Source organism: Lepus europaeus, chromosome 13, assembly GCF_033115175.1.
Source record: "Lepus europaeus isolate LE1 chromosome 13, mLepTim1.pri, whole genome shotgun sequence".
Classification (NCBI taxonomy): Eukaryota; Metazoa; Chordata; class Mammalia; order Lagomorpha; family Leporidae; genus Lepus; species Lepus europaeus.
The window spans coordinates 63,981,290-64,006,167 of record NC_084839.1 but is presented as its reverse complement, the minus strand read 5'-3'; the positions used below and the strand labels follow the sequence as shown (position 1 = coordinate 64,006,167).

Genomic DNA, 24,878 nt, shown 5'->3' with positions numbered 1-24,878 from the left:
CGCCACAGCGCCGGCCCCTCTACTAATTCATTTTTACTGTATTTTACAAAAGGATCTCTTAACAATGGATTGGAAAAGCAACCCTTTTTCACCTCAGATAATTTGGGAAGCTGTTCTAGAAGGCTAAGTGAGAGTTGTAGTTAAGAACCTGGTCCCTGGAACTTCAGCAAGGGTTAAAAATTCTAAAAAAAATCTTTGGTGGCTTTTTTTCTGTTTAAATACGCTCAGGGGTGCGAGTTTCGCCCGACAGAAATCGAGCCAAAGCGGTCTCGCGTTCTCTCCACCCTTCCAATCCGATCTCCTGACGCACTCAAGACCAAGGCCATGGCGAGCCCCCGGAAAGGGGCGGGGAGAAGGGGCGGGGCGAGCAGCGTGAGGCCATTAGAGAGCGACGCTCGAGAGTTAGGCCTGGTCGGCGCGTTGTGACGCCATCATCGCGCGACAGCTCTCCAGGAGGCGAGGGGTCGGAGGCTTTGAGGTACTGTTGAAAACTTGGTTGAGTTTTTCTCATGTTCTTTCAAAAATCAGCTTCTGCTGTCTTGGGATTCCCTCTCTACGCTCCGGCAGGTCTAGGCGGAGCGCGGTAGGGCTCCTCATCCTGACGTTGGGGTCAGGGTCGTGGCAGGACCCCCGCTTGGTTATCTTGTGGTTGCTTGCCGGTTTTGGCTTACCTCGGCCCCTCGTTCCTCACTCTTTACCCAGTCTCTTTCTTTTTCTTTGGCTGTTGACTCTCCTCTTAAACATTGGAAGGCGAAGAAATTAACAACAACAAAAAATTAACGACTTCACAATTGATTCTCAGCTGCCTTCAAACCGTGTTTAAGGAGAAAGGCCCGAGTGGAAGGTGTAGGGGAATAGTGACTTCACTGTGTTAGCCCCTGGTCTTTCACGTCCAGGATCGCAGACGCCTGTCGCTGCGTTACTAGCTCATCTGAGACAGTGGCTGATTTTGACCTTCGGTTGAACTCTGTAGTGGTTAAGCTCAAGAGCGGATTTTTTTTTTTTTTTTTAATGGTCCAGGAAAGTTTAATGTGAATCAAACTTCTGTTTGAAACTAGCTTTAATGCCTTCATAGTTGTTGACTGCAATTTAATTTTGGCCCGATAAAGCTGTTCTTTGTCCCTAGATGTTTGCGGTGCGCTTATTAAACTGTTTGGACTGATAGTAGACGGAACTAAGACTAAACCCTATATTTTCTTATTTGAAAATAGCAGATAACCCTCGCTGAAGTTCAGAGAACTGTTTGTGAGGGGAAGAAATGATAGAACTAATGTTTTTAAGTGTTTCTAATCTTTTTAAAAAAGATTTATTTATTTGAAAGTCAGAGTTACACAGAGAGAGGAGAGGCAGAGAGAGAGAGAGAGAGGTCTTCCATCTGTTGGTTCACTCCCTGATTGGCCGCAACGGCCAGAGCTGCCCCGATCCAGAGCCAGGAGCTTTTTCCTGGTCTCCCATGTGGGTGCAGGGGCCCAAGGACTTGGGCCATCTACTGCTTTCCCAGGCCACAGCAGAGAGCTGGATTGGAAATGGAGCAGCCGGGTCTCAAACAAGCGTCCATATGGGATGCCGGCGCTTCAGGCCAGGGCGTTAACCCGCTGTGGCACAGCGCCGGCCCCTCTAATTTATTTTCATTTTATTTGAAAGACACAGAGATAGTGAGGTTTTCTATTCTATTTGGTTCAATCCCAAAATGTCCACAACAGCCAGAGCTGGGCCAGGAACTTCATTCTGGCTTCCCATGTGTATGTCAGGGACTGAAATACTTGAGCCATCATCTGCTGCTTCACAGATGCTCATTAGCAGGAAGCTGGATCAGGAAGGAAGTAGCTGGTACTCAAACTAGACACTCTGATCTGGAATGGGATGTGGCCATCCCAGGTGGAGACTTAGGCCGCTGAACTGAATCTTCCAGGACTTACTGGTTTGTTGGAAGATAAAATTATGCCAAAGTGTGACAGTGGTTTTTCAAAATAAAACCGAATTCTCTGAGTCAAAAGATGTTCTAGCTGCCTTTGAAGAGCCATGTTTGTATCACTCTTTAAAGGTGATATGATTTTTCTTGTATCTGTGTTTAAGTTTTCAAATGGCTCTTCATAGGTGTTATCTCAGCCACTGTTTCCGAACAGTTGACCCTTCAAGTATGGCTCCGAGTAGTTCATATTGGATTAGGGTGTTTGATAACTTTCACTTTAGTAAAATACTGACTAAAATATTACCGATGGTCTTCGACTTATGATAATTTGATTTAGGATTTTTGACTTTATGAAGATGGGAAGGAGGTATACATTCAGTAGAAACTATTCAGATTTTTAATTTTGCACTGTTCCAGGCTGTACTATAATTCATACAATTCTCTTTATCAGTGCCCAACTGTAAGCTAATGTAAGTTTTCTGAGCACATTTAAGGTCACACTGCGATATTTAGTTATTTAAGTGTTTAAATGCAATTTCAGCTTTTGATGTTTTCAACTTAACGATGGTTTTATGGGGATGTGACCCCTTTATAGGTCAAGGAGTATCTGTACTAGCTAATGTATTTGAGTAACTAAGTCAGTCACTGTTGCTTTACCTACATTATTCATTTAATGTGCCCAGCAGCCCTATGTAGTGTTTTCATTATTTTAGAGATGAGATAATTGTAATAAACAAGTTCCAAATATTTTGAAAGGTAATTTTGCTGTTTCACATCTATAATTTTGAAAATGCTTTGAATTAAACATTGAAGTATTTGACTCTAATTACTGATTGCTATTTAGAGCAACCTGGTAGCATATATTTTTCTATTACTAGACTATGGGATAAAAAAAATTTTTATTTATTTGAAAGAGTTACAGAAAGAGAGAAAGTAAGAGAGAGAGAGAGAGATCTTCTATCTGCTGGTTCATTTCCCAGATGGCCTCAATGGCTGGGGCGGGGCCAAGGTGGAGCCAGGAGCTTCAGCTGGGTCTTCCATGTGGGTGGCAGGGGCCCAAGTACTTGGGCCATCTTCCGTTGCTTTTCGCAGGCCACTAGCAGGGAGCTAGATTGGAACTGGAGCCGTTCAAATTTAAACCAGTGCCCAGATGGGATGGGATGCTGGTATCACAGGCAGAAGCTTTACCTGCTGTACCTCAGCTGTGGCCCTGAAGGTTAGTATCTTCATTCTAAAAGGACTAGCCTATATTTTCTTAGGGATTTTATTGTAAAATTGAAGGGGAATTTCAAATGACACTTAAACGTAGACTGCCGATAGTAGCAATATTTGTTGAGAACTTGTGTGTGCATTTCACTGTTATTTTCTAAGATAGTGCAGTGCAAAAGAGTCATTATAACAATAGCATTCTGGTGCAACATCTACAAATGGCTTTCTCGTTCCAGGAAACAAGTATATGTTGAATTTGGTCTCTGGCTTAGTTCATAATTGTGTATCTGCATTTGGAATAGAGGTGGAAACAGCCTCATGATATACATTATTATGTAAGTTTTCTGTTGATCCATGTAGTGACTGCCTAATATTCCTGAGTCCAAACTGTAATTTGATATGAAGATTCTCCAAAATGTTGTCTCAGTTTACTTTGATTGGTTTTAGTCATTAACAGATGCTAAGTACTAAAATGTGGCAAGACATTTTGTTAGTGGTATGGATGGAGGTACTGTGTGAATCCTGCCTTGAAGAAATAGTCCAACGGAAAGTTCTGAGCAAAGGAGTGACACAATCTGACCTAGGTTAAAAAAATTTAAAAAAATTCTTTGAGAGACAGAGCAAGACAGCTCTCATCCACTGATTTTCTCCCCAGATGCCTGCAAAGCTTAGGGGTGGGTTGGGGACTTAGGAGCGACTGAAGCCAGGAGTCAGGAGCTCAGTCCAGGTCTCCCACATGGACCCACCTACTTGAGCCATCACTTCTACCTCCCAGGGTCCACATTAACAGTAATACTGGAATCAGGAACTGGGTATCTAACCTAGGCACTCTGATGTGGGATGTGGGCATTTTAACTGGTAGCTTAACTGCGAGGCTAAAAGCCTGCACCTGACATAGGTTTTAATAGGATCACTCTGAGTGCTGTGTAAAGAATAGGTTGTTGGAGGGTGGGGATGGTAGGGTGGGTGAAAACCAGGAGACTAATTATGAAGGTGGTGTAATAATTCCGATGAGATGATGGCATCTTAAAGGGATGGAAAGAAGTGTAGGCAGTGAGTAATAGTTCAGTTTTTGGTATATTTTGTAGCTAAATCCAAAAGAATTTGCTCATGGATTGAATGTAGGTTATGAGATTAAGATGATTGTCAAAGTTTTGAGCACTAGAAGAAGGGAACAAGAAATGGGGAAGTAGGAAAGGCAGGCTTGTGGGAGTAGATTACAAGTTCAGCTCCATATATATATATGTATATATATATGTATGTATGTGTATATATATATATGTATATATATATATATAGTTTGTTTTTATATACTTGAAAGGCAGAATGTCAGAATGAGGGGAGATGAGAGGAGGGGAGAGAGAAAATGCCTGCAATAGTCGATAGTGGGCCAGGCTGAAGCCAGGAGCCTGAAATGCCATCCAGTTCTCCCACTTGGGTGGCAGGGGCCAAAGCATGTGAGCCATCATCTGCTGCCTTCTTGGTGTATTATGGGGAAGTTGTATTGGAAGCAGAGGAGCTGGGACTCAAACCAGCACTGTGATATGAGATGTGGGTATCTCAAGCAGCAGCTTAATCCACTGGGCCATAGTGCCTCTCCCTACATAAATGTTAACTTTGAGATGTCTATTAGTCATCTAGATGGAACAGTTGAGTATATTGAATCTGGAGTTCAAGGGAGGAGTCATTGCTGGAAACAGACACTTGGGATTTGTGAATGAACAGATGGTAAAGTTGGGACACTGGAGACCATTGTTAAAGAGTGAATGTGGACAGAAAAGTCAGCAGGTGAGGAAGACCCAGAGGAGGAAGAGGCTGAGCAGCCAGTGAGGGACAAGGCAATATGTTCTTCAGTTTGCTCAGTTTCATCAGCTATAGCTGATGGATCAAGTGAAATGAGAATTGACACTTTTGGATTCATCAAGATACAGGTGGCCAGGGGCCAGTGCTGTGGTGTAGCAGGTAAAGCCACCGCCTGCAGTGCCAGCATCACATGGGCGCTGGTTTGAGTCCCAGCTGCTCTGCTACTGATCCAGCTCTCTGCTATGGCCTGGGAAAGCAGTAGAAGATGGCCCAAGTCCTTGGGCCCCTGCACCCGCATGGTAGACCCCGAAGAGGCTCCTGGCTCCTGGCTCCTGCCTTTGGATGGGCACAGCTCCAGCCATTGTGGCCACTTTGGGGGTGAACCAGTGGAAGGAAGACCTCTCTCTTTCTCTCTCTCTCTCTCTCTGTGCCTCTGCGTCTCTAACTCTGCCTTTCAAATAAATAAGTACATCTTTTCTTTAAAAAAAGATACCGGTGGAGTATTACTGGTATATAAGTCTTAAAAAGCAGTCACCCACCAACATGATAACTGTATTATAGGTGTATTCAGGAAATCTTGGGAGCAAAGAGGAAGAAGAGACTACCTTTATTAGGGGGATATGGAGGCCTTTATTGAGAAGGTTGTTGGGTTTTCAAGAGTTAATACATTTCAGTAGGCCCAGAAACCGAGTATGGGGAGGGGTTAGTACAGGCAGAGGGGAAGGACTCCTCTCCCTTTGTGGTCACCAACCCCTTTTTCTTGCCCCGCCCTCATCCCAACTGTTTTAAAAGAAGCTTTTGCAAGCTTTCTTTCCCCTGTATCTAGTAGCCAATTCCCCCTTTTGGGTAACTATTCTAGCTCTAAGCCTATTGAATATTGCTAAGAAATTATGGAATTTTAATTATGTGGGATGATGTGAACAGAATGTGAATTCAGTATTTGGGGAAGGAGAAGATGGGAATTATGGCTGCAAGGGTGAGAGGACTGGACTTTGAAGGACCTTATATATATATATATATATATATTTTTTTTTTAAGATTTATTTTATTTGAAAGAGTTAGAGAGGTAGAGACAGAGAGAGAGGTCTTCCATCGGCTGGTTCACTCCCCAGATGGCTGCAACAGCTGGAGCTGCACCAATCCGAAGCCAGGTGCTTCTTCCCAGTCTCCCATGTGGGTGCAGGGGCCCAAGGAATTGGGCCATCTTCTACTGCTTTTCCCAGGCCATAGCAGAGAGCTGGATCAGAAGAGGAGCAGCTGGGACACGAACCGGCGTCCATATGGGATGCCGGCGCTTCAGGCCAGGCCTTTAACCTAATGCCCACAGTGCCGGCCCCAAGGACCTTACATGTTACTTCAAAGAGAAGTTTTCCCTCAGAGGATGGGGAGCCATGGGATGAATTTGTGAGGATGCTCCTTCTTGAGATTTGGATTCCATTCCACTGAGCCTTTAGTCTCATGATTTAAGTCTCTGTTATGGTATCTATAAAGTGAGGCTAATATTAGTGCTGAGTCAGGCTTGTTAGGATTCTCTCCACCTGCATTTTTGATTGTTTACTGAGCTCCGTTATCAAGAGTTGTTTCTTAAGGAAGCATTTTGTTTTCCTTCAGATTTGGTCTTGTTCACTAGTTTATAGTCTGCCAGCACCATGTGTTTCTCCATATCACTGTTAAGAGTTTTTTATTTCTGTGCTTATTTTACAATTTCTGTTATCTGCACTAGACTGAAAGCCTAGTGCAGGCAAGTTTTTGCACACCATTATATGCCAAGCATCAGGGCAGCATGGCATTGAAGCTAAATAAATAAATAAATATCTGTTGCATAAGTGAGTCTTTGGTGTCCGAGATGTGGGAAATGCTCAGTTACTCATTCACATGGCATTGTGCCAGTGTGCTGAGAAGGGAGTCAGGGATAACTAAAGGAATTGTTCAGAAACTGAGACAGGATCCAGTTGAGATTAGGTGGCCAGCTAAGAGAGTAAAAGACATGATTTATAGTATACATTTCTCTCATCCACAGTTGAGAACAGAACTAGTCTGGTGTGTTACAGGTCCTGGGCAAAGGACCAGGGGCTGGTTTGTTATGAGTAAATTGTTCTCAGAAGTGGCATTGGTGAGGGATGGTGTTGGAAGAATCTCATGAGACAATTTCTAGACAGTAGCATGCAGACCCAACAACTTGGGCAAGCATCTCTGGTCTCTGGCATTCCTCATTTGTACTCTGTCAGCCTCCATGGGTATGTAGGCTAGCTGTTTACTTCAACCTCTGCCTCGGTTTTTCTTCATTTGCACTTCAGCTGAGCATTTGCTTCTTGCTCCACTTGCCTCTCATGGCACAGAGGTTTCCAAGATGACTGTGCTAAGGGTGAGAGCTATGAATTTCTTTAGGAATGTTCATTAGGCCTAGAGCTAGAATGGTTACCCAGGGATTGGCTAGCAGGAGTGGGGAACATATAGCCTGTGGGCTGTTTAAGGCCTGCGGAGTCATTTGGTCTGCTCCTGCCAAGGCATCCACAGGCAGACCTTGAATAAATCTATAAATCAAATAAAGAATATAGGTTTGATTATAGCTGCTAAGTAGGGGGGGAATGATAAAATTTTGTCTGGCATATTTGAGAGTAAATAAGTTTCAAAATTTGAGATAATTGACATTTTTATTTATAAACCTATATACTATGTTGCATACATTGTTTAAAAATCAAAATTCAAAGAGTGTAATATAAAATGTTCTCCCTCATTTCCTGGTTACCCACAGTTATCCACAGTTATCTTCACCCATTTTTCTTCTGGGTTGTATGTATTTTTGTTGTTAAGTGGATTTGTGGAGGGTCTCTATCTGTCTCTCTGTTGCAGATATCTTTGCCTATTTTTCATTTGGCTTTAAAATTGGTCTGTTTATTTTCACATGCATACATTTTTCTTTTGTATCCTTTAAAGTTATCCTTAAGGTAACTAGCATGCATATACAAAGTAAACTTCCACACTCAATATATCTTTTTCTTAGAAACAAATAGTTGTAGTACACATATTGTATTTCAGCCTTTTTCACTAACTACATTTTAGGACTCTTGCTAAGCTTTATTTGCTACTTTTTCACTACTACAGAGTATTTTTTTGAGAGATATTTATATGTGGGAGATGTTGATATATATATATATATATATACACTCATGTGTATATATATATAATCATTTATTTAGCCAGTTTCTATTAATAAGCATGCAGGTTGTTCCCTTTTTTAAAGTTTCATTGTTTTGAAGTGTGTTCTTGAACATTATCTTATGTGAAAGTGTGCATTTTGAGAAGTAAAATTTCTGGGTCAAAGAATCCAGACACACACACACACACACATACACATAGAATTTTGAAGAATAGTGCCAGATTGTCCTTTCAGAAATGTTCATTAATTTATACTCCAATTTATAGTGATGAGAAACTGTCTTTGCTCACCTTTTCCCATATTAGGTAATATCCATCTTTTTAATTTTTGCCTTTTGACACATGAAAAATGGCATCCTGCTTTGGTGATTTATGTTTCCTTGGTTATGAGTAAGATGCGTGGCTTTCTTTATGCTTATTGGTCATCTGGATTCCTTGAACTGCTGTTTTTCTTCACCCATTTTTCTTCTAGGTTGTATATATTTTTGTTGTTAAGGATTTGTGGAGGGTCTCTATCTATAGTCTCTCCATTGCAGATATCTTTCCCTATTTTTCATTTGGCTTTAAAATTGGCCTGTTTATTTTCACATGCATACATTTTTAAGGGCCAGCAAAGACATAAGAAATTAGAAATTTTTTTAAGAAGGAAATTTGTGATATTCTTGAAATAGATACTATGTTGATCTTCTGTATATAAAGATAACTAAAAATGAATATTAATGAAGAATGGGATGGGAGAGGGAGTAGAAGATGGGATGGTTTGCGGGTGGGAAGGAGGTTATGGGGGAAAAACCGCTATAATCCAAAAGTTATACTTTTGAAATTTATATTAAATAAAAGTTTTCTATAAAAGAAATAGACACTCTTTAGTGTTAGTCTTTGTTGATAATTTTAGCAATACTTCTTCATTTGAGGCCACGGGCTATGACTTAACTTTTATTCAATAACTGTCACGATGCAGTGGCACCCAGTAATAACTGGATTTGAAATGTGATATAATAGAGCTGCTTAAATATTCTAGACTAGACTTTTCTTTAGCTGTCCTTCAATTTATGACCTGAGTTGCGTTTTTTTTTTTTTTTTTTTTTTTTGACAGGCAGAATGGACAGTGAGAGACAGAGAGACAGAGAGAAAGGTCTTCCTTTACCGTTGGTTTACCCTCCAATGGCCGCCGCGGCCGGTGTGTTGCGGCTGGCGCACTGCGCTGATCCTAAGGCAGGAGCCAGGTGCTTATCCTGGTCTCCCATGCGGGTGCAGGGCCCACGCACTTGGGCCATCCTCCTCTGCATTCCCGGGCCACAGCGGAGAGCTGGACTGGAAGAGGAGCAACCGGGACAGAATCCGGCTCCCCGACCGGGACTAGAACCCGGTGTGCTGGCACCGCAAGGTGGAGGATTAGCCTATTGAGCCGTGGCTCTGGCCCTATTGCAGATTTTTAAGCAAGAAAGTGTCATGACCAGACTATTTTTGTAGAAAAATCATTTTATAATAGTTCAAGTTGGGAATGGAGAAAAATTAGTGATAAGGAGACTACTCAAAGGCTGTTGAAAATACAGTCAGTGAGAATGGATGAAGAAAAGAAGCCATGCCACAGCGCTGTGGTGTAAGGAGATTAGGGAAGCTATGTTGACATTACTGATTGTATCTGGGGCTGTGGAAGGAGCCAAGGGTGGCTCAAGTTTCTAGCTGATCCAGAAGTAGAGAATCAAGCCTGGGAGGTAGTTGATGACTTCAGTTCTAGATGTGATGCTGCATGTCCTTGTTTTTCTCCTGTCAGTCAGTTCTTTAGCTGCCAAAACCAGTGAGAAGAGGGATGGAAGAGTGGCAATAACAGACTGTTTGGATACTGGGCACCATGCCCCCACTCCTAATCTCAACCAGCACTTCCAGGGCAGGAAGGAGAACAGGTTTCTCATGCCTTCTCCCCTCGCTCCACTTCTGTGACTGGCTTTTTAGTAGGTGGCATGGTGAGAGGATTTATGGGAGGGACATTAGGAGCAGGAATGGGACTACTTTTCTTCTTTTTCTTTATCTGTGCAACCTTAGGCAAATTATTGAACCTTACTATGGCTCAGTTTCTTCATCAGTGAGGATTAGGTCAGTTAATGTGTGAAGCACTTAGAATAATTAGTGTCTGACACATGTGAGTGGTTTGCTGTTGCAGCTGATTCCGAAGAGTCACTGCTTGATCAGAGTAGCAGAGGGGCACAGGAAAGCTTCTGGACTTTTGTTGTGGAAGGAACAAATGCTGAGGAACTGCCTGTGTAAAAGAAAATGTTTGTAGAAATAATTTGATAGGAGAAGAATTTTTGATACTAGAAGAACATTTATTTATTTATTTTTTAGTCTACCTTGCCTTTATTTTCTAGTTAGGAGGAAGGCAAGTGGTTTAGTTCAGATTTAATGAGGGCAATTATTCTAACTTACTGCCTTGCTCTCAGAGTTCACCCTAACTCATTTTAACAATAAATAAGTGCTTGTTTATTGGGGCTTAGGGACAGGGAATAATTGTAGGAAAAATCCCTACCATGTTCTGGAGAGGAGAAATATTTTCTAATAGGGAAATTGGATGAAAAATATCCATACTTAAATAAAGACCTTTTTTTGTGGTTTTTAAAAAATGCTTAAGTATTTGTTAAAAGCCAAAATGCTTTATGAAAATATGCCTTCATTTAAATTTAATGAATATTTATTCTTAAGTACAGATTTAATATGTGCTGTTTGAAATGAAATTTAAAGAATGAAGAATTGAAGACAGTGACTCTGCTTTGATCCCATTCCATAATCCCTGCCTCTTCTTGGAGAGGATGTCTATTTTTTGTTTACCTTCTTCCAGACCTTTTCCCACATATATACATGTACAGGTTTCTTTCTTTTTTTTTTTTTTATCTTTTTTTTTTTTCCTAAACCAGTGACATAGTTAGGGACATTTTACAGACAATGTTTCATAACTTTTATCACTTTTCATTTGTATGCAAATATTTGCAGATCTACATTTTTATTTATTTATTTGAAAGGCAAAGTTAGAGAGAGAGAAAGGAAAGAGACCTTCTATCTGCTGGTTTATTCCCCCAATGGCCACATTGGCCAGAGCTGGGCCAACCTGAAGCCAGGAGCTTCTTCTGGGTCTCCCACTTGGATGCAGGGTCCCAAGTACTTGAACCATCTTCCACTGCTTTCTCAAGTGCATTAGGAGAGAGCTGGATCGGAAGTGGGGCAGCCAGGACTCAATTGGCACCCATATGGGATGCCACACTGCAGGTTGAGGCTCTACCTGCACAGGGCTGGCCCCCTTTTTTTAAAAAAATTAAAATATTATTTATTTGAAAGAGAGTTATGGGGGGAGGGAGACAGAGTGTGTCACTAAATGCAGATTTACATCTTTTTTTTGGACAGGCAGAGTTAGACAGTGAGAGAGAGAAAGGTCTTCCTTCCGTTGGTTCACCCCCCCCAAATGGCTGCCATGGCTGGCGCGCTGCGTCGATCCGAAACCAGGAGCCAGGTGCTTCTTCCTGGTCTCCCATGCGGGTGCAGGGCCCAAGCACTTGGGCCATCCTCCACTGCACTCCCGGGCCACAGCAGAGAGCTGGACTGGAAGAGGAGCAACCAGGACAGAACTGGCGCCCCAACCGGGACTAGAACCCGGAGTGCCGGGTGCCGCAGGTGGAGGATTAACCTAGTGAGCCATGGCGCTGGCCTGATTTACATCTTTATTTATAAATTTTTAAAGGTTTTATTTATTTATTTGAAAGGCAGAGTTACAGAGAGGCAGAGGCAGAGAGAGAGAGAGGTGTCTTCCATCCACTGGTTCACTCTCCAAATGGCTGCAATGATCAGAGCTGGGCCAATCCGAAGCCAGGAGCCCCGTTTCTCACATGGGTGCAGGGACCCAAGAACCTGGGCCATCTTCCACCACTTTCCCAGGCCATAGCAGAGAGCTGGATTGGAAGTGGAGCAGCCGGGACTCCAACTGGTGCCCATATGGAATGCTGGTGCCGCAGGCAGCGGCTCTACCCGCTACACCACAGCGCTGGTCCCTCCATCTTTATTTTTAATAGACATGGTATTTCCAAGGATGAATGTGCTGTGATCCATTTGACTGTTTCCTTTATGAGTATTTTGATTATTCCCAGTATTTTGATATAGTATATTTACATTCATCAAGTATTTGTTGATTGCCAGGCTGTGACTGTGAACAAAACATGAAAATTCCTGCTCTCATGTAGTTATCTTCCTTTGGAGATACATAAACATTTGGAAGTACCCAAGCAGTAAACCAATTTAAGAAAATGTCCTGTGCTATTGAGGAGTATTAAGATGGGAAAGGACATATGCAGTGAGGGAGGGTATGGGGTAGTCAGGAAAGTTGCACCAGAATGACATTTGAGCAGAGAGCTAATGAAGGTGAAATCATGAGCTCTGAAGCCCTGGTAGGGGAGAGAGGAAGAAAGCATTCTCGGAATGGACGGAGTACTGTTTACTGCCCTGAGGTGGGCAGAGGCTTGAAATGATGAGGAAAGATCAATGAAGCTACGTGGCTGGAGTGCACTGAGCAAGGGGAGAGTGGGAGCAGATAAAGTCACAGAGCTGATGCGGAGTCAGGGCAGATTGCATTGGATTGTTTAGGCCACTAAGGATTCTTTTTACTTGAGTGAGATGACAAACCTTTTCTGATCAGAGTTGATAATCTACTGTCTTAGCTGGAAGCAGGGAGCCCTTTTAGGAGGCTGTTGCAGCAGTCTTAGGAATCTTGGTGGCAGTTTGGACTGGGGCGGTGGCAGGAGAGATGGTGGGATGTGGTTAGATTCTGGATATTTTTTAAAGATGAAGTGAGAATAGCCAAGGGTCACTCTGCAGTTTTGTGTCTGAATAATTGAAAAGTTGGAGGTGCCATGAAAAAAGATGAGGAAGACTGTAGTAGACAAGATTAGGAATTTGGCTTTGGGTAAGTGACATTTGAAAATTTATTATGCATCCAACTCAGAGAAAGAAACAGTTGGAATGTAAATTTGGAGTTCAGTGGAGAGGTCAGCCTGCAGAGACAAACCTGGGAGTCATCCATTTATTAATGTATTTTAAAAAGCTCACCTAGGAGTAAATTAGATAGAGAAGATGACAGTTCAGGGATGTGTGTGGGCATTTCAAGATGAAGAGGCTGGGGAAGTGAGAAGGATGCAGCTGCCAGTGAGGTAGAAGGGAAACCAGGAGGTGTGATGTCCTGCAAACCGGGGCAAGGAATCAGTAATGACAAGTGACAAGAGCTGAGCACTGCCGTCTGAGTTTAACAGTGTGCCCATACTGGTGACCTGGAACACGAGCAATTTTGAGTGAAAAGTAGGATTCTGTTTGTAGGATTTCAGAAATAGTGGAAGGAGGGGAATGAGAGACACGGTAAGCAATTGTTTCGAGGAGTTGATTCTAAAAGAGGGCGAGAAAATGGTGCTTTACTTGGACAGAGAAATGAAGTTAAGATTAAAATCTAAGCTTAGAACCTTTTTAGGATGGCATATCTTTGAATATTTTATAATTTTTTTCTGTGGTTAATGATCTATGTGGTTTATGTATTTCTTTTTAGTTTTGGTAACTGATACCTCTCTCCCCACTCCCTGCCCCGGAACAACGTTCCTTCCTCCACATTTTCAAATTCATTGGTTTAAAATTCTACATAAAATGGGCAAACATGGAGTCTTATTTGTATTTGCAGGATGTCCCTGTACTATATCTGGGAGGCAAATACTGGAGCTCTACTTCCAGAGGTCTGGAAATTGCGCTCATGTTTTCAGCTCTTATGGAACTTGATCTTGGAGTTAGTCCTAGATTCTCATTTTCTTTTATTTGTAAGATTCCTTGGCTCTGCTTCCTACCAGTTTGAAACTTTGCTCTTTAGCTTCTAGAATATCTATGTTGAGGTTGGCTAATGGGCACATGCCTTTCTTGTTTTCCAGCATTTCTATTATATATATATGTATATATATAATTTTATTTTTGACAGGCAGAGTGGACAGAGAGAGAGAGACAGAGAGAAAGGTCTTCCTTTTTGCCGTTGGTTCACCCTCCAATGGCCACCGCGGTAGGCGCGCTGTGGCCGGCGCACCGCGCTGATCCGAAGCCAGGAGCCAGGTGCTTCTCCTGGTCTCCCATGGGGTGCAGGGCCCAAGCACTTGAGCCATCCTCCACTGCACTCCCTGGCCACAGCAGAGAGCTGGCCTGGAAGAGGGGCAACCGGGACAGGATCGGTGCCCCGACCGGGACTAGAACCCGGTGTGCCGGCACCGCAAGGCGGAGGATTAGCGTATTGAGCCGCGGCGCCGGCCTATTTTTATATTTTTATGTTGGAGGGACTTTGACAGGGATGAGAGCAAATTAATATTTTCAGTTGAGCTTTTGAAATGGGAAGTCACAATTCCTTTCTGTGTCACAATTCTTTTCTTTTACCATAGTCTTTTGTTTAATTGCTAGTTGTATACTAGTTGTAGTTACCTTACAACTCAAGTAGTGATAGTCAGATAGACATCACTTACCCTCCTCCTCCGTAAATAAAACCAGATGTTTCAGTGGAGTATACTCATGAGGAAGAAATGTTGATATATTGTGACTAAATATTCAGATATACTTTGAAAATTTAAAAGACATGGTCATAACATTAGAACTGCAAGGGACTTTACAAAATCATTAGAGCAGCTGCCTTATTTTATGGGTGGGGAATTTAAGGCCCAAGAGAGTCACTGATTCATCTAAGGTGACAAAACCAGTGATCAAGTAGGACAGAAAACCCAAGTCTCTACTGTTCTCCTGTGCTGTCTGCTATTGTGCACGTTCTTGCTGTTCTCCTGAGCTATATAATGAAGAAGGTATTTCTATAATCTTTTTTAAAAATAAAAATGTTACATATAGCTTGGAGTGGTTCTGAAATTTGATCTCAGGTACTTTATTTAGTACGTTGTGTGGGTTTTGCTTTTTGTCATGTAAATATTAATTGTGATACATATGCGACTTAAAAGACTTGGCTGTCAGTATGTGCTCAAGTCTAAACGAAAACCATATAGTTTATTTTCCCCAAGTTTCCTCTTTTCTACTTATAGACTTTATTTGATTTATGGACCCTTTGAATTTCTTATTAATATTTTAAAGAAGCTTAAGGAATATAAATATATATATGAGAACTTGAAAAATGATTTTAGTGATAGTCAGGATATTTCAGACTTAAGATTTTTAATTTTTTAGCCTAGTGTAACATGCTCCTAGATTAACACCTAAATTTAGAAAGGCTAAAATATATTAGCTTTAAAAAAATGTTTTGCTCATCATTTCTTCAGCAAACATTATGGGATGTATTTATCAAACTTTCATTACTTTGCTTGGTATTTAATTTCAACTGAAAGTTTTTAAAATGTAGGATTTTAATTACTGATATCTCATGTTTGGTATGTAATCATGTCTGTAATACTTTAAAAGTGTTGACAATTTAATATGTATAGCATTAGTAGACTTTGGTGGATTCTTCCTCTTCCCCCAGACAACTTAAGATGAGGGGAAGTTGGAATGTAGTTGCTCTAGAATTATATTCTAAGAAGATTTGCTTAATTATTTTCAGGTTTTAACTCTTTTCTTTCTTTCTTTTTTTTTTAAAGATTTATGTATTTGAGAGGCAGAGTTACAGTCAGAGAGAGGGAAAGACAGAGAGAAAGGTCTCCCATCTGCTGGTTCATTTCCCAAATGGCTGCAACAGCTGGAGCTGGGCCGATCTGAAGCCAGGAACTAAGAGCTTCACCAAGAGCTTCTTTTGAGTCTCCCATGTGGGTGCAGGGGCCCAAACACTTGAGCTATCTTCTACAGCTTTCCCAGGCAATTCCAGAGAGCTGGATTAGAAGCTGGGACTCAAACTGTCATCCATGTAGGATGGATGACATGGTGGAAGCTTAATCTACTGCACTACAGTGCAGACCCCAAGATCTTTTAAGGCTTTTGAAGTACATGATTTGACCTTTGGGTTGTTTTGGTAGAACAAGCTCTGTCTCTACAGTGAGGTTTTCAGTATGTAATTTTTTTTACAGCTGGTCATAATGGCAGGTGAAGAAATTAATGAAGACTATCCAGTAGAAATTCATGAGTATTTGTCTGCATTTGAGAACTCCATCAGCACTGTGGATGAGATGCTGAAGACCATGATGTCTGTTTCCAGAAATGAGTTGTTACAAAAGGTATTTAAAAAATGTAATTCTTCAACATGAGTTTTGTAAAACTAAGTGTTGTGTTATGAATCATATGGAAGAAGACATAGATTAATGGTATCTGCTTCTTTCCCCTTTATTTTAGTTTTTATAAGCGTGTATTTTTATGGAAAAAAACAAAACAAAAACTCCAGTCTTGAGGACTACCTCCTAACTATATTTTTATTCTGACTGAGTTTTGGAAAGAAAGGCGCTCTCAAAGCATTCTTTTTGACAGACTCTATCTTTGACCTTTTAAGTATTACAATGATGTTATCAGGGTTTCTGGAAACCCTATAGGACAAAAACAGTAAATTGACTTTGACAGTCTAAAACAAATCTCATTATGTTTCTTCTGTCTTTCGTATTGCCTGAGCATTTTAGCCTACTTCTTATACATAAATGCATCATGTACAGTGTTTGTATTGATAAATTACTTTTGACATACAAAGCCCAGATTGTAACTCCTGAGATTAAAATAATTCAAAAGAATTTTTCTTTATTATATACCTTCCTTGTCTAACTAAAGATGATATTCTTAAGTGAAAATTTGTGGGCAGAAATCACTGGCTAATAAAATTTCTTCTTTTTTTCAAATTATTTCCAGATCATTTGGTTCTTGAATTATAGAAAGTTAAAAAATAGTTCTTTGATACACTATGCTTGGTGAAAGTTTAAAATTTTATCTGATGGTGTTCAAAGTGTGTGAATATTTCTTTTTTCTTTCATCTCTTTTAACAGTTAGACCCACTTGAACAAGCAAAAGTGGATTTAGTTTCTGCGTACACATTAAATTCAATGTTTTGGGGTATGTATATTGCTTTGAAGTTAATTACAATGCAAATTATTTATTGTGTCAAAGATGGTTTAATTTTTAATGCTGACAGTATATATATGATTGATTATATGTTCTAGTAATTTTAGCAGTCAGATTTTTATTTTAAATCAGAATACTTGATGTGTGTGAGTCACAAATAAATTTAATGTTAGAGGTTGAATAATTTTTAAGATTTAATTATTCATTTGTATGACTTTCCATTTTTGTAACTAGAGTTTCTTTAATTGGAATGCTTTTATTAAAATATATAACATTTTATTCCATGAAATCTTTCTTTTGTAGTTTATTTGGCAACTCAAGGAGTTAATCCCAAGGAGCATCCCGTAAAACAGGAATTGGTAAGATTTCAGTTAGTTTTATCTTTATTTTACATGTCTTTTTGTGGTAGTATTCCTGAAGTCTAAGTCATACTACCTTTATCACACTAATTATGCAGAGCCAAATTAGAGTTGCAGTTGTGAAGGTAAGCCAGGTCTTGTCTTGGTTTTTCTTTTACCTTTGTCGGAGAGTTGGTTTCCATGTATTATAAAAATCTCTGGATGAGAGAATGTTACGATTCTAGTAATTATTTATAACTTCCATATTATTTTTCCTATAAATTCTTGAAATCCTGTTCATCTCTCATCTTTAGGACTACTACTTTTTTTTTTTTTTTTAACTTTTACTCAATTCTTAAAGTATATTCTGGTTGATTTACTAGCAAAGACGGGAAAGTTTCTCCCCCACCTTTTCAGTTCTTCCATTAATTCATTTTCTCAGCAGTAAAGAATCCAGTTCAGCAACAAAGCTAAAAGCTTTTTTGGCACCAGTTGTATGTGTACTGTCCAGTAATTCTGCATTAGTGACATATTTACAACCTGTAATAAATCTTCTAGGTTTGTCTTTGTATCCCATTTAGATGTATAAGTATAGTATATAAGATCTGATATCCTAGAATTTTTGCTGACTTAAAAAATTAAATCTTTTACTTTTAAGGAAAAAATTAGAAATCAAACTTATGGTTACCTTCTTGGCTGGTTTTATGAATAAGAATATTAAATTTCTTTTTGTGTTTGTAAGATGCAATGTAAATATGTGAAATACATGATATTGTATTATTGTTCTCAAGTCTTATGGTAGTTGATATGTACCGTATTTACAACTTAGTAGAATTCTTGGTCATTTATTTAAAAAAAATGAGTAAACTATCTCTGTTTTCTTTATTCTCTTTTTAAACCTATAGACTAAGACATTTTCTTCCTCTAAAGTTCTTGAGGGAAAAATAAATTTCTTTCTGAATACAGTATTTTTTATGAAAAATATTTAAAACAAAAATATAAAACAATTTGACACTCAAATCTTGGTTTGACAATAATATTGGCTTAAAACCTTAAGAAATATGGGTTTTGTCATCTGTTTTCAACTTTCTAATGTGAACCTTACATTTATAAAATTCCTCTTTTTTTGTTTAACACAAAGAGAACTCAGAACTGTCTTTGTCAGAGGATAAGAACATTTGTCTTTCTTAGAACCCACTTTATAGTGGAGTACATTAATATTCTGGACTAAGGTTAGCAAATAAAAAGCATTCATAAACTGATTCTCCTTTTCTGACCTTGTGGCAGACATTACTAATTGATCACAGAGTTAGTGTGTGATAGGAAGCCTATTTGATAAATGGGGAAAGGCATTGAAAGTAGTCAATTTATTCATTCAATAAATATTTGAATGCCCACTGGGAGCCAGGCATTATTTCCAAGTGAGCTGATTCCCCAGTAAACAAAGCTAAAGAATGTGGCAGATGCCAGACTGTGTATAATAGAGGGAGACAAACCATATATCTAATCAAATAAAGAGATAATATATATGAATATGTAGTATGTTAGGAAGTTATGTGTAAAATAGAGTATGGTCACGGGGATTGGAGTGCCTGGGTAGGATTGTAATTTTAAATGATGAAGTGAGGCCCTCATGGAGGGGGTGAACGTGAGCAGGCTGGAGGCAAGAAGAGGGCATGGCTGTAGAGATATGTGAGGGAGGTCATCATTCCAGGCAGAGGAGTAAGTAAGGCAGAGGCCCCAAGGCAGGCTGGGGTTGGGGTGTGCTACCCTTGGCATCTACTATCGTTAAGACTGTCCTCTGAGGAAGATGGGAAACTGTTAAAGGCAGAGAGTTCTGTATATGCTTTTGTAACTATTTTGATTATTTTAATAAAACTTGCCTTAAGCAGTAGTCAGTCATTTTAGTCTGCTGTCTTCTAATGGCTCTTATCAACCTTATTTCTCTATTTGAAGTATTGGATGACCATTTATGCTGATTAATGGTCGCAGAAGATTCAGAGTGGTATTGGCAACATATTTTGTTTCTCATCTTCTGAAGTCTGATTAGAACTGTATATTTTATTACGAAGTTTCATGCACTTATCAATCAAAATTATGAAATTGAATAAAGGATCTTATATTTTTCATTCTTCCTGTTTTGATTGTAGATAGTATATAAACATAAATAGTTAAATGCCACTTCAATTATTTCCTAATTGAAAAAACTTAAGGAGAATTTAGCTTGGATGTCACAAGTGTATAGGAGCTCAGGTTTTAGATTATAGACTTCAGGTATAAAATAGTTAATGTGTAGATTTAGGTTAATGCTAATTATATATAACCATATATAAATAAGACAGTGTTTATTTCTATAGTGCTGTCTTAGAGTGGTTCTTTCTCTTTGGAACACTTCTGTCTGTCCACCCTCTTCTTCCCCCGCCACCCCTAGATTGTAAATTCTAGGAGGGCAGGGAACGGTTTATCACTTTCACGTGAATTTACTAGCCCCATGTAATTAATAGGCAATAAATACATATCTACTGAATTTAACTGAGATGTAGTATAATAAAACTTAGTGGTGGTGAACAGTCCAATAACTCCATTGCCTCTCTTTTCTTTCTTTTTTTAACTTTAAGGAAAGAATCAGAGTATACATGAACAGAGTCAAGGAAATAGCAGATAAGAAAAAGGCTGGTAAACTGGACAGGGGTGCAGCTTCGAGATTTGTAAAAAATGCTCTGTGGGAACCGAAACCTAAGAATGCATCCAAAGTTGCCAGTAAAGGAAAAAACAAACATTAACTTTAACTTTGGTTTTGGTATACACATATTCAAAATGTACATCATTTTTATTGTCATAACAAAATTTCTAATTATGTGGCAATGCAAGGCTTAAATGTATTCCTTGTTGAATTTATATGTAAATGTGTACTTCAGATTTGTAATGTAAAAATACTTTTCTGCCAGAAAGATTCTTTATTGATTTTTCCTATAGAGCACTCTGAGGTTTTAATGTTGTGATCTATTTTATATTTATAGTTTACCATCTCTTTTGATGGCCCTTATTTCCTTATGTAGGTCAGTCTTGCAAGTACCATTTTATAAACAACTGAAATTTAAGTTAAATGTTCTTTGTAAACATTTACACTATTTTAAATGAATAGTGACCTTATGAAGTGTGTTATCTCTGGGCTGATTTTATAAGTACATCTATTTTTACAATGTGATATTAAGAAAGAATGAAATGACTTAATATCCTTTTTTTCTCCTGTGTAGTTAATTCATCATGTTTTCATGATTTTAGGAATTAATTGCTTTTTTTGATATTTGGAGTGTGAAATTAAAACTTTCAGGTTGTACTTTAATTTTTGGCACATTGCCTCAATGTCCCATTTAATATAAAATACATTCTCATTAACATTAGATGGGAAATAAGGTTGTATGTTGATGACTCAGTTTTGACAAAATGGTTATACTCTCTTAAAAAGGCTGTAAATGTTGTATAGCTGACCTGTTTTTTTGTTTCTGTTGCATTTAAAATTACTTTTTAAATCAGAGTGTGTGGTGCTTATAGTTTTCTTGGTCTCACTTTCTCTGATTTTTCAATTACATATTTTGAGGCTGTATCAAGTATGTACAAGTGTTTTGAAACAACTCTGTATGTTACATAATGCTGCTTAAGCAGAAGAGAATGCCAAAGGAGATCACATTGTGCAAATATTCTGATTTGTTTTCTGAAATATTTGTTACAAAGAATTGTACATGTTAAATTTGTTTATGCCTGTCTGTGATGTTTAATTATATACCAAATAGTTTCAGTTTTTGAATTCACATCATTATGTATAAGAATGCCAAATACAGTAAAGTACTGTAATTTTGAAAAAGGATTTAAGATTTTCTGTGATTAATTCTCCATAAGTAACCTTGAATAAATGGATTTCCTGATTTATTGTAGCAGATATTGGAAATGATCTTAAAATGTAATGGGTTTTGTAAAGCATGTTGAACTCTTTCTGTGACACACAAAGAGGAAGTCACTTATGGATGCAGAAAATCTTTTCTCCTCTGGTGTCAGTTTCTGAAGTGGAAGAACATTTTTAGTTATTTTGCACCTTTTTTTACTTCTCAAATTTCTAGCTGTTTTTATAGTAACTTTTTTGACAAAAATAAGTGTAATATCAAATGTGGTTTCAATATCTTTGTTATTTATTACAAAGAATCTTAGAAGTTGAATTTATGTATATTTTTAAGTTTCATATGAAAGGTTAAATGAAATATATCATACAGTTACAGAAAATTATTAGCCCAATATTTGGTTTGTGAAAGTTCAGCTCTATGTTCTGTTACATTGGATATTCTTAAGTAAATAGTTTTTTGTGTTTATTAGTAGAAATAAAAAAGTTTGTGTATACTCCATTATGTGTCATGTTATGTATTTAAAGATTTGGTTCGTTTATTTATTTGAAAGGCAGAGTTACACAGTGAGTGAGTAAGTGAGTGAGTGAAATATCCACTTTCTATCTGCTGGTTTACTCCCCAGATGGATTGGGCCAGACCAAAGCCGGGATTCTGGAACTCCATCTTGGTTTCCCATGTGTGCAGGAGCCCAAGCACTTGGGCCATCTTCTACTGCTTTCACAGCCACATTGGCAAGGAGCTGAATCGGAAGTAGAGCAACTGTAACCCAAACTGACGCTTATATGGGATGCCAGCATTGTGGGTAGTGGCTTAACCCACTGTGCCCCGTTTATTATGTATAATTTAAAGTACTTAGTATGTAGCCTACAAGAAGTAGCTGTATGATGATAGTGCGTTTTGTTGTTTGTTACTTACTCATTCTCCAAATGTGCTTTTTTTTTTTTTTTTTTTTTAAAGATATTTATTTGAAAGGCAGAGTTAGAGAGGCAGAAGCAGAGGGAGAGATAGAAAAGTCTTCCCTCCGCCGGTTCACTCTCCAAATAGCTGCAATAGCTGGAGCTGAGCCAATCCGAAGCCAGGAGCCAGGAGCTTCTTCTGAGTCTCCCAGATGTGGGTGCAGGGGCACAGGCACTTGGACATCCTCTGCTGTTTTCCCAGGCACATTAGCAGAGAGCTGGATCAGAGGTAGAGCAGCCAGGTCTCAAACTGGCGCCCATATGGGATGCCTGCACTGCAGGCAGCAGTTTACCTACCATGCCACAGTGCTGGCCCTTCTTAAAAGATTTATTAATTTGAAAGGTAGAGTGACAGGGAGAGACAGATATCTTGTGTCTGCTATTTACTCTACAAATTGCCACGATGGTCCAAATGGGCCCATGCCAAAGCCTGAAGCCAGGAACTCCTTCCAGCTCCCCCCTCTGGGTGTCAGGGATCCAGGTACTTGAGCCATCTTCTGCTGCCTTCCCGGGTGCCTTAGCAGGGAGCTGAATCAGAAATGCAGCAACCGAGACTCAGACTGGTGCTCCAACATGGGATGCAGTGTTGTAGGCCGTGGCTTAAACCACAATGCCAGCCCCTCCACAGATATGCTTAATGACATTTACACAAGGATATTTCAAAAGTTCACAGAAATTGTATATGAAATGTACATGTAAATGAAAAAACTGTAGATTTCAAAATTTTTCAGCAAAATAGATGTATCTTTTAATGTCATTTGTCCATGAACTTTCTGAAGTACTCTCGTATTGCCAAGTGCTGTTTAGGCACTAGATTCCAAAGGAGATAACCAGCCTCTTAAGTCAATTGAGTTCTTAAGAGTTACTGGAAAATTTATGAGAAATTTTACTCATTAACCTTAGAACCATAAAAGGTGATGGGTTGATCTGTCTTTTTTTTTTTTTTTTTTTTTACAGAGTGGACAGTGAGAGAGACAGGAAGGTCTTCCTTTGCCATTGGTTCACCCTCCAATGGCCGCTGTGGCCGGCACATCTTGCTGATCCGAAGCCAGGAGCCAGGTGCTTCTCCTGGTCTCCCACGGGGTGCAGGGCCCAAGCACTTGGGCCATCCTCCACTGCACTCCTGGGCCATAGCAGAGAGCTGGCCTGGAAGAGGGGCAACCGGGACAGAATCCAGTGCCCTGACCGGGACTAGAACCCGGGGTGCTGGCGCTGCAGGTGGAGGATTAGCCTAGTTAGCTACGGTGCTGGCTGGTAACGGGATCCTAAGAAAGAGCCTTGAATGTTTTTGGTTTGCAGATTCACTTTCCTAGCAAGGTGAGCTAACATTCATGGACTACTGTGTGGAAAAGCTACCCTGGACTTGATGTACTGTTTTCAAAGAGCTTTTTTTATCGTGTAATTTTTAATATAGAGCCAGAAAGATAGACTGGCTATCCAGACAAGGGATAGCTATAGTGATGGCTATTGGCAATACCAACAAGCTCTGAGTTACTTACCTGTTCTTTTGAAAGGTTGAAGGAAAATTTTTTTCTCAATAAATCTTGAAGTTTGTATCATGGCAGCATCACCGCATGCAAGATGTCAATTGTGTGAAGTGATATATTTCAAACGGTATACAAATTCTGATGGTGAGAAAATAAGCTTTTATAAATGAAGCATTTAAGAGACTCTTTTTATTATTTGCTCTTCAGTTTAGTGTTTCCTTTAAGGTGCACCATTTCAGTTTGGCAGCTACAATAAATGACTGAAGGAAATTGAAGATGATAATTCAACCTTTCAAGATGCTTCTGCTGAAATGAATGTAGACCTATGCAGAGCCTGCATTTGGAGTTTATAGTATTACAGTATTTTCAAGCCATGTACCTAAGAAATTCATGCTGTGATAGGATTTGAATGAGATGATTAGGGGAAGTAGAAAAGAATACCTTCAATCCTTTGTTATGTAGGTATTATCTATTGTGATGCTCTGTTGAAAAATATTGTTACAAAAAGAATAGAAGCTTGACAGACACAATTTTTTTTTTTTTTTTTTTTTTTGACAGGCAGAGTGGACAGTGAGAGAGAGAGAGACAGAGAGAAAGGTCTTCCTTTGCCGTTGGTTCACCCTCTAATGGCCGCCGCGGTAGCGCGCTGCGGCCGGCGCACCGCGCTGTTCCGATGGCAGGAGCCAGGTGCTTCTCCTGGTCTCCCATGGGGTGCAGGGCCCAGGCATTTGGGCCATCCTCCACTGCACTCCCTAGCCACAGCAGAGAGCTGGCCTGGAAGAGGGGCAACCGGGACAGGATCGGTGCCCCGACCGGGACTAGAACCCGGTGTGCCGGCGCCGCAAGGCGGAGGATTAGCCTGTTGAGCCACGGCGCCGGCCGACAGACACAATTTATTGCAGAGCATAATTCCTTTTGGTCCTTCTCCAAAATGGTTTAGTTATTAAAATAATAAAAGCAGAATTATATCAAGAAATCGCCTCTGATTTAGACAATGGATTGCCCGTAGACTGTGTGGTAAGGGATCTGGCTGGTGTCCTTTTGTTTGTCAGTTTTAATTCAACCGGAATCATTTACCACCTTAGTTC

The 24,878-nt window shown here is 39.6% G+C and overlaps 1 protein-coding gene across 2 annotated transcripts; it reads left to right on the top strand.

Annotated features, from left to right (window-relative positions):
• Positions 1-391: 391 nt before the first annotated feature.
• On the top strand, positions 392-21,843 carry C1D (C1D nuclear receptor corepressor). 2 transcript variants are annotated; one of them, XM_062209557.1, is made up of 5 exons: positions 392-478; positions 16,138-16,284; positions 17,035-17,101; positions 17,414-17,469; positions 20,067-21,843. In XM_062209557.1, exons 2-5 carry the CDS (start codon positions 16,147-16,149, stop codon positions 20,229-20,231), a joined length of 426 nt encoding a protein of 141 aa, XP_062065541.1. In that variant the 5' UTR covers positions 392-478; positions 16,138-16,146; the 3' UTR covers positions 20,232-21,843. The 2 variants fall into 2 exon arrangements, with proteins under 2 accessions (XP_062065541.1, XP_062065539.1); XM_062209555.1 differs by lacking the exon at positions 392-478 and adding an exon at positions 3,007-3,128.
• The last annotated feature ends 3,035 nt before the right edge of the window (positions 21,844-24,878 follow it).